Source organism: Pleurodeles waltl, chromosome 3_1 (genome assembly GCF_031143425.1).
Source record: "Pleurodeles waltl isolate 20211129_DDA chromosome 3_1, aPleWal1.hap1.20221129, whole genome shotgun sequence".
Lineage (NCBI taxonomy): Eukaryota > Metazoa > Chordata > Amphibia > Caudata > Salamandridae > Pleurodeles > Pleurodeles waltl.
Genome location: NC_090440.1, coordinates 702,151,169 through 702,161,542, shown reverse-complemented (window position 1 = coordinate 702,161,542; position 10,374 = coordinate 702,151,169). Strand labels below are relative to the sequence as shown.

Below are 10,374 nucleotides of genomic sequence, written 5' to 3'. Positions count from 1 at the left end.
ACCATACTCTTGGTTGGGCCACCAAGCTCCACAAACCGAGAAAAAGGTTCTGCCATCTTGGGAGTGGGGAGAATATTGCAATCCAGGATAGCTAAATGGCACACATTGCAGGAAGTCATCATCAGGCCGGAAGGGAACTGATAGCCCATTGGCTAGTAGTTACTGCATCCCCGAGGGCAAGTTGTGGGCATAAAAGTGGCAACTCTAACACCCAGACCTCAGTCAGCATCTGTATTGGAGAGTGGACTGAAGAAGGGCTGCCTTGCTGTTCCCTGGACCTGACAATGAGAGGCTGCATTAAAGACTGGATTGCATCTGCTGCTCCTAAGATAGCAAAGAAAAGACAGTGCCTGTGGTGTCCTGATTTAATTCCCCAATCCCCAGAGAAAAGATATGAACTCCAAGAGTCTGTTGGCTGACTTCCTGTTATAGCTCCTGAGCCACAAAAGCTGAAGAAGCTGCTTTGGCAGGTTGGTAGCCACAATCACTTAGCTGCCGCTAAATGTCGAATCGCAGCCTGAGAGACTGAACCCTGACACTCAAAAGTTGCACCCGAGTATGCTGGACCCCAGAGAGCTGTCAAAGTACAGATTGGTTGCCTGAGAAAGACACTATCTGCAGGTAAAGGGAACCACTTGTTTTACTGTAACCAGGCATCAGTAGACCAGTACCAACTGTTTTTTGGCTGGACTTCTCCTGGACTTCAAGGGACATCAACCTTCATGACCAAAGTCTCCCCAACTTCTTTGTGAACTGAGGGGTGGTTTCAGGAAGGCCCACGTCGACCGTATTAGCATCCTCAGCATCCTGTATCCCTTGCATCAGGACCACTCCAGTGATGTCCATAGAAGTTTGCCCAGGGAGCCTAGAACTGGACTGGAGACCGCCTTGACTGCAAGGTAACTGTCCTGCTAAGCCTTATTAGGCCCTCTGACTTGCTCCCTGTTGGAGCTGGTTGCCCAGAGTGGGCTGGAGTACCTGTGGTAATTTCCAATACTTGTTTGCATTTTGAGCGAAAAGCAGTGATTTACGATTTGCTTAAGTATTTATATCTCAAGAACCCTCTGGTGGATTTTGTTTGTTTTGTTGTCTAAAAATTCATAAAAGTTAAATCTATTTTTATTCATTTGTGTTGTATTTTCTTTCTGTTGTATTTCTTTCTTATTCAATTGTTTTGGTACTTCTAAATACTTTGCACTTGTTCCTTTGTTCAAGCCAGACTGCTGGAAACCACAGCTACCCAGGGTTCAGCTAAGGTTTTTACAAAGGAGCCTGACTGGACCCAAGAGGGGTTTGTTCGTTTATCACACTGTGCGGTTACACAACCACACCATATAATAAACCACATTTCCTCACACAGGGTACTGCGATATGCATTCAGGAAGGCAGTACTTGGCCGTAACAGTCCACAAATATTGCCTTTCTGGTTTCTTGCATGCACGGCATAGAATGGCTGGAGATATAGCGCAGAACCATGACTGTTATTTTACGAATGATAGTTATGTGTCATGCTGAAGTCATATCGTTCAAGATTTCTCGGTGTGCAACATTAGCTTGGCCTCGAAATAAGGTCAGCTCCGCTCCATTAAAGTGTGAAGCGGAGCTGTGCTGTTGATGTATACACTGCAGAGTGTGATATCACGCAGGCCCAAACCTCACTGCTCCACCAACATCACACCTTGACTGTAGTGCCTCTCGCCGCCGCCTAACTAATTGGGAATGTATTGTTTGATACAGAAAACGCTGTAAATACCATAAGCGTTGACTTACCACTAAACAAGCTTGGGTGTTCGTACACAAAGGGACAGGTTACTCACGGTGTACCCTGCGGAGCATACTTAACATCGTATTGTACTTTTTTCATGTCTAGGTTGTATGTGTGTTGAATTGCCAGCCAGTAAGAAACCTATGCGGGTTCAGCTTTTGACGTGTGTGTGTTTATTAGGGAGGTGTGTGTTTTGGGGGCGACTCGGTGTCTCATCTTTCCGAGGTGGAAGACCCGAGGGTCACTGAGTCGGGTTATGTACAGTGCTTAGAAGCCGGGGGAGTGCGTTATAAATCACGATTTAGAAACAAAGTAATATTCCTGTTGATTATTCGCGGGAGAGGGAATACTCTGCTACGAATACTATTTATTCATTCATTCGCTGTTCACAATAACTGTCAATCGTTGTCTACTGCAGAGCTCACGAGCACAAAACTCGCTTGAGCTGCACGGGGGGATTAAATGAAATATACCCGGAGAGTGGAATTAATTATTGGTGCGTGTTTTCTTTCGGTATTTCCCTTTTCCCTCCTAGTGAACCCTTCCCAAGCCCCGCCCGTCCGGGTTCAGGCCGCTTGACACACGATGACAGCTGGTCGGCTCGAGAAGTGCTTGCTGGGTCAGGTGTGCTCTTCTGAGGGAGCCGTACTTGCTGAGCACATGCTCGGTGCTTTGCAAGTTATGAATATTCATAACTGCCACCCAGCAGGTACCGCCGAGGCAGACGCCTCCAGGTTAGGGGCACCCCGGCTCTGTTTCTGTAATATTTAGCTAAAGACAGGTTAGCATTAAATTTGGCCTCTCCATCCTGGTGGGAATTGAAAGAAGAGTTTATGGGGAGGTTGGGGCGAGAGGCGGCACCAAAAGACTACAGATTTTCCGACATGTCATCGCAGGGCTAAGTGGGGGATTTGTGACTGAGAAGAAAAGAAGTACCCCGACAAAGAGAGAACAAGGGGTGGAGGTTAAAATGCTAAGGAACTTGGTAAATGTTAACTCCCCCAGTGAAAGTGTCTTTGGGCATTCTCTGCGAGCAGGCCATTGTGTGCCCGCATTGTACTCTTTGTGCTGGGGACAGCATAAATGATGCCGTCACCACAGGGCCTCTCCACACATGTCCAGTCAAGGCGAGAGGAGGGAGGCTAAATCACGACAGGCCCAGAGCCCGCCGCACTGCAGACCGAGCGCAAAGGACAACCCACCACAGAGCCACAGAGAGGCCTGGGGACCGCCGCGCGCGCCAGACGCAAGACCCAAGAGGCCCTGGTACAAAACCCAAACAGGCCACGGAGCGTCCCAGAGGCCGCCACCGCTCCAGATACAGAGTCACATCCAACCAGCCCGAAGAAGGGCCCTGGGGCCGCTGTACGACAGACACAAGTCTCATCCACCGGTAAAAGAGACACCCAGGCCTGCCACGCACCCGCCCCAGCACACAGCCAGGGCACGAATCCCGCCTTGGCCTCCTGCACGTGAGAAGACCTCCGAGGAGTCTGGGTGTAGGAAAAGGTGCTGGGATGGACTCTGACGTTGGCTCCTTGTCAAGCAGAGCCTCTTCCCCAGAAATGGGAGACAGTGGGGGGCCGAAGTTCCTTCACAGCCAAATGTTCGAGGCCTTCTCGAAGGAGCTGCGAGGACAGCAAGATGAGAGGAGGCCTGGGTCGCGACAGGCTAGGCAAAATGTTCGGGCAGACTCTGAGGGCGCCGATGAGGATGGTCACGAATTACGCCTGAAGGTCAACAGCCGGGAGAGGAAGCGCATGCACGACCTGAACCTGGCCATGGACGGGCTAAGGGAGGTTATGCCATACTCCCATGGGCCCTCTGTACGCAAGCTGTCCAAGATTGCCACCCTGATGCTGGCACGCAACTATATTGTCATGTTGTCCAGCTCCCTGGAGGAGATGAAGAAGCTGGTGAGTGAGGTGTATGCAGGGCATCAAAAGTACCCCACTCACTGCGGGCAACTGGCTGGCCCACCAGCCCCTCTAGCTGGCCACCACGGACCAGCCTCATCTCTGCCTGGCATGGTGGTGCCGACCACTGTTCTGCCCGCCTCAAATACGTCCTGCTTAGCGGCCGCCAATTATCTGCCCTTCAGACCTGTTGCTCACGATGTCCACCCCGGTGCCCCCGTCCTCATGGGAAGCTCTTACCGACACTTTTCTGACGTTCCTTGCCCGTGCGCAGGATGCCACCCTGGCGGGCCCCACATGACCCGAGCTGCTGCCCATCTCACAGCTTTAAATACTAACAAGTAAGGAGACTTGCAGAGACTACAAACTTATAAACAACTGGAAGTAAGAGCTGTCACTGCGTGGCATATCGCATAGGTTACTTACAGTGCCAGTGACTACACACACCAAAGACAAAGCCTGTTACCCAGTGCCAGGCATCGCTGTGTTAGATACCGGTGGCCACAGCCAGATACACAGTGGGACTTCTAAGGACAGGCGTTAATGCAAGAGAGACAGTCTGCTTTCCAGTATCAGACATCACTGCAAAGGTCTACGTATGCATTCTAGTGGAAGTGATTACACCAGTCAAAGTTTGGCCTTCGTTGCCAGACATCGCTGCAAGAGACAATGCACGGGTGCCAGGCATCCCCACAATAGACTGAAGGCCTTCTTGACTTATGAGTGAAATGACAGCCAGAGACAATGTGAGAAATCCAGAGACAGCAGCAACGGACTGTGCACAACTCCACTGCGAAGTGTAGGTGCACAAGGCCCTTCTACTGCTGGTAGTGTGCACGACACTGGTGATAGGTCGTAGAGGTAGTTGAGTGCACACCACGCCGGATGGCACCCTCGAGAACCAGAGACTGCTTCACGAGACTATATCAGACCCTCCAGTGTAAAATATACATATATACGTTGCATAACTTCTAGTGCTTTAAAAATACTTAAGTGTAAGACCAAGAGATTTTTTCGGTGCAAATGTATCTTTAAGGATAAAGAACGAGATCTTCCATTGGAAAATCTGTTTCAGGGAAGCCATTTAAGGTCTTTCTGTCAAGCTATATGAAAACGCCTAGAAAAAATACATTGTTAAGTGACATTGTTATAAGACATCTCAGTACACAATGCATCTTTAAGGGACATCGTGTGATATCTTGTTTCTTTAAGAGACACAGTTTGAGATATTCGAATGTGTATTGTATCTCAAGGGACTCTGAGATCTTCTAGTGAAAAATGTATATTTCACGGCCACTGCATGAGACCCTCAGCATAAAATGTATCTGTAAGAAACACTGCAAGAGGCCTTCCTGTGTGAAATATATCTCTGAGGCACTGTGTATGAAACCCTGCAGCGAAAAGAGATACGATTCCTTGCAGAGAGGCCTGGGTGCACGAGACACTGCATGATCCCTACCGGTGCCAGGTGAAAGCACCAGAAAGCGCACAGCACCCTCCAGTGCCAGCTGAGTGCAGTGGATGCTGCTGGTCACACACCAGTGCTAGGTGAGCGAACCAGACACCGCAGGTGTGTTCCTGGGATGGATGTGTGCACAAAACGCTGCAGAGACCCAACAAGCCCCCCTACCTACTGATCGTATTGAGGGCACTATATACTGTACAGCCTTTCTTACCCCTCACGGGCCCTGCCATTCGTGCACTGCCCCTGGTGTGTGTATATGTATCTCTGCCTTGCTGCTGGTAATTGTTGTAAACATCCTCATATCAGATACGGCACTTTTTCTGAAGGAGTGACGAGCAGGCACCCATACCAATCCCATGGCTTGTTCCCTGTACACCAAGTGAAGTGTATCGAGAATGCAAACAGTGAATGTATATACATGTTGTTCAGTTCGAATTATTAAATCTGTTTTTTCATACAAATTCATCTTCCGTTTCAGTTATTTTGGGGTCATGCGAAGTTCTGTTCGCGGAACTCCGAAGAGTGTCCTGGTTTCCAAAGTCTGCTCGCCGTGCGACGGGGTTAGGGGGGGGTGGGGAGGGGGGGTGGATCTTCAGGGTAGGAGGGGGTGAACAGCTGCAAGGCGCGATGAAAAGCCATAATACATCGGTGGGAGGGAAGAGTTATGGAGAGGGCAGGTCAGAGAGTACGGGGGAGACAGTGAGGAATGATGGCAGATATGGGGAGTAATTAAGAAGCTGAGGGAGGGAGGGGTTCACGGCCCACTATGTTCATTTCCCGCACCCCTTATTCAAACCTCTCTCCCTCCCAACGAGACTCCCACAGATTACCAACGTCTTTGTACGCACGTGAAGCAACAACGCAGGCGATTACAGACCCAGACCCAGACCCCCCCCCCCCCCCCCCCCCCCCCCCCTCCTGCCAAATGCCCCTCTGAGGAGAGAAACCCGTGCGTGGTCGAGGGAGGGCGGGAAGGGAGTATCAGCGGACACGGGTGGCCAGAGAAGGCCCCGGGGCTTGTGGGTGTGGAGAGAGGGGGACAAGGGAAGGGGCACATGCAGTCCGGTACTGAGTACCGGCACTTTTCTATTTTCAGCGGGAGAGTACCGGCACATCTCAAGAAAAACGTAATACTTTTAATTGGGGAGTACCGGCACTTCTCAGAAACAAGCAGGTACTCTAACACAGAGTACCTGCACTGTTTTTCCATTTCAAGCACTGGACACGTGTGAAGGGAAAGAGGAAGGGAAGAGACAGTGTGTGTGGGGGTGGCTGCTGGCAAGGGAAAGTGAGTCAGGTGGGGGCACAATGCGACAGAATGGGGAAGAGCAGGTGGGGAGATATCGGGGAGACTGTGCTAAAGAGCAGAGAGACTTGTTCAGGGAAAAAAGAGGGAGCTTTTTGGACAGGATACAACAGGGGAGAGGAAGTGTAGGGCGAGAAAAATGAAGAGGGGGGCTGGGGGCGCGGGGACTATAAAGAGGACGTGAGAGGAAGAGGCGAGGCGGGAAAAGGAGAAAGTGCAGTTTTCGGAAGTCTGCATGTGAGGCCGTGATACCCAGCACTGCGCTGCCGTTGCATCGGCCTCAGGACGGTGCCAGCTATCCGAGGGCAGGGACTGCTGCGTGCACTCACGCGGGGCGAACGAGTAAGAGTTATTTGGGGGAAAAGAGGAGAATAGGAGGATACTACTTATGGAAGGGGCATAGAGGAAGGATACACAGCAGGAGACGCGACGAGGAGCTGTGAAGAGGATGCGGCGGCGGAGGGGCGCGGGCAGACAGGGACGAGCGGGAGGACGGAGTGGGACTACAGGGGACACCGAGAGAAGGGAAGAGGCACGGAGACCTCGATACTTCGAAAAGGGGGGAACATGGGGAAGGTATCAAGAAAGGAACTGATGAGGGCACGCTGGAGGGAGAGGAAATGAGACGGAGGGAGATTGGTGAGACAAAGGGAGGCAGACGAGGGGATGGGGTAAATTAAGGGTGTGCGTAGGAAGGGGAAAAAGCGGAAGCGGGAGAGAGATTAAAAGAGGGAGGCAGATGAGGGCACATAGGTCGGATAAAAGAGTGGAGATGATGCCTACGGCCCTGGCGAGGAGAAAGTGAATTTAAAGGGACAGGATGGAGAGCTAAATGTTGGGGGGATGAAAGGGAAGGGTGAGATACGGACGAATGGAAACACTATACAGATGTGAAAACTAGGACGGGGGAGGGTCCCTTTCATTTGGGTCTGTGATATCCCACACCTATAATACATTATGAAGAAGAGAGATGAGCCGGGGAAACAGGTGTGGCCGCTGAAGGAAACGAAACGGAGAGACAGATAAGTAAGTAGAGATCAGAGACAGATCGGGGATGGAAGAGACGTACTGAGAGAGAAAACGAGCAAGAGAAATCCATGAGGCGACGGAGACACTGGGACGCTCCCGGGGCGAGACGACAGAGGAGAGCACCAAAAAAACAGAGGACGATTTAGGGGGAGAACTAGGGGAAGATGTTAAAGGCAGAGTGAAAGCATGGGCAGAGGGAAGACATTTGAGAGATAAAGGGTACGGAGAGACAGGGACGTTAAGATAGAGGGTGATTTGTAGGGGGGAGATTGTGAGGGTAAAGGACCAAGGGGAACAGACAGCGGGTTAGAGTCGCGAGCAGACAGGGGATGGAGAGAGAGCTAAAGGGCGGACAGCGAGGAAGAGGAGCTGCATCTTCAGTGATGCCTATCACTTCTTGTTCCGGGTGTTTCCCTTGCTCTACAAGTTTCTCTCTCCTGCCCTAGTGTGCAACTCCCTCTTCTGTCCTTCGCTCTAGATTTATTTCTCTTTGTCAGCTCCCTTAGACCTGTGCCAGACCCCATAAAAAGCAAGCCAGGTCTGACCCTCGCAAGCATACTAGTTGGTTTCTACCTTTTCGCTAACATACGCAATATGTTTTAGAATTACCTATAAAAGCCTATATTTCCCAAAAAAGAGTAAAAATAGCACATGGCAAAAATAAAATAAAAGAATGACATGAAGTTAGGGTGACCACCTGGCAAGAAGGCAAATTATGGACAGTGACGGTAAAAATTCAGGACAAAGGTTCAAAATTCAGGATAAGAATTCAGGAGAAAAGATAATTTTCATGGACACATCTGCAGAGTTTAACAGCCAACAAAATGGGCAGTTTTCACAATTCTACCCCCATACCATGAATGACAGTGCAAGAAGCAGCGAACATAAAATTACACTTCAAATGAAGTATCACTACAACACAGAGTGAAACTGAGAGAGAAATGATGACGAGAAAGGAAGCAAGAGGGATATATTCAGAGAGGGAGATACAGGAGGTTGGAAAACTGTCCGTGTGCAGTGAGAGAAGAGGAAAGCAAATGAGGGTCTGCAACCTGAGGAAGAGAAATCACAGCTGGTGAAAAGAGAAAAGAGGACCACAGAAGAAGATGAGACCGAGTGAAAAACAGGTACAGAAGGATATTGAGGGTAAAAGAAGGTTGAACATAGTACAAAATGTAAAGGGGGCATATAAGGTAGAGATAAGAGAGATAAATCATGCAATGTGAGAGGGTAAGAGACTAGAGGTGGGTGAGCCCAAAAATTAACATGGAGAGCTTACCATGTAATTATTGCAACGAAATCACATAAAATAGGATACAAGGCTCTTAGAATTAATAAGAAAATGCATTTATCTTGCACCACCTTTGACATTAATATGTCACATTATATATTAAGTGAGAGTTAGTGAAGAAAAAGTGGGATTGGTATAACAAAGTATGTACCTAAGATCACAGAGATGTTTAAGCCTGAAAGCCGGAATTAGTTACAGGTTTTCTGGTTTCTCCTTGTAGAAATCAGCCACTAAATGGATATCTGTAGGAAGCTGATCCTTTTTGTGATATATCAATAACTAGATACACAGTGTAAAGTGTCCAGGGGTTCCCCCACGAGTGGACAGGCGCTTGCTATATAATCCCAAAGTGCTCTATTAGGCTGTAGTGTGGTCGAGCAGCTGTAGGCTTAACACAGAGGAGTGCAAGATGTTGGAAATGACCCTTTTTGCAGGGTTATCCCCAAACCTTTTGCCTATGACCTCCTGTTTTTGACTGTGTGCTGCATTTAGTTTTTGCTGGTTTTAGGACTCTGGGCATTTTACTACTGCTGACCAGTGCCAAAGTGCAAGTGCTTCCTATCTAAATTGTATTGGTGGTTGGTTTCTCCAGGAGTGGCATATTTGATTTACTAGTAAGTCTCTAGTACAGTGCACCAGGTGTGCCCAGGGCCTGTAAACCAAGTGCCACTAGTGGGCTTTAGGTACTGATTGTGCCACTCACATGAGTTGCCCTGCAGACAAGTCTCAGGCCTGCCATTGCAGTGTCTGTGTACAGCTTTAAACTGCCATTTTGACCTGGCAAGTGCACTCACCTGCCAAGCCTAAACCTTCCCTTTTACTATATGTAAATAACCCCTAAAGTAGGCCCAAGGCAGCCCCATGGGCAGGGTGCAGTGTATTTAAAAGGTAGGAGATGTACTAATGTGTTTTACATGTCATGATAGTGAAATACTGCTAAATTCGCTTTTCACTATTGCAAGGACTATCTCTCCCATAGGGTAATGTGGGAATTGCCTTGAAATATATTTGAAGTGTAGTTTTCCATTGGGAACTCACGATTTAAAATACATCTTTTGGTGAAGTTGGTTTTTGAATTGTGAGTTTGAAAATGGCACTTTTAGAAAGTGGGCATTTTCTTGCTCAACCATTCTGAGCATCTGCCTGTCTGCTGAATACACGTCTGGGTGAGGATTATAGGTAGGCTGTTTGTACATTTATTTTAGACAGTCACACAAAGGGAGCTGAGATGTGCCCTGCAAATCTTGATGGCCCATCACCAGGCTGATTGGTCTTCCTGAGCTAGAGTGGTGGCATGAGCTGACACTTACACCTGAATAGGGCTGTGCCTGTCCTCGCACAAAGCAATCTCCAATCCCCTCAAGTGTGTCTGGGGCCAGGGCAGGGAAAGGCAGGGCCTACTTCAAATACATAAATGGGTATAAGTACTGGACCTCTGACACCACATAGTTAGAATCCTTCTGGACTGAGGAAGTTCTACCAGGAAGAAGAGCTGGATGCTGTAGGAGAGACTGCTACTTGCCTGTTGCTTTGTTGTGCTGGCCTACTGCTTGCTGCTTCTGTCCTGGGAGTGAAAGGACTGGACTTGGCTTTCTACATCCT

The 10,374-nt window shown here is 49.1% G+C and overlaps 1 protein-coding gene across 1 annotated transcript; it reads left to right on the top strand.

Annotated features, from left to right (window-relative positions):
- The first annotated feature begins 2,862 nt into the window (after positions 1–2,862).
- On the top strand, positions 2,863–5,668 carry LOC138284509 (oligodendrocyte transcription factor 3-like). Its single transcript, XM_069223375.1, has one exon. It carries the CDS (start codon positions 3,283–3,285, stop codon positions 4,024–4,026), a length of 744 nt encoding a protein of 247 aa, XP_069079476.1. The 5' UTR covers positions 2,863–3,282; the 3' UTR covers positions 4,027–5,668.
- Positions 5,669–10,374: the final 4,706 nt, after the last annotated feature.

What these genes read in the sequence shown, in the direction of transcription:
- LOC138284509 (XM_069223375.1), top strand. Translation starts at nt 3,283, where the DNA reads ATGGACTCTGACGTTGGCTCCTTGTCAAGCAGAGCCTCTTCCCCAGAA.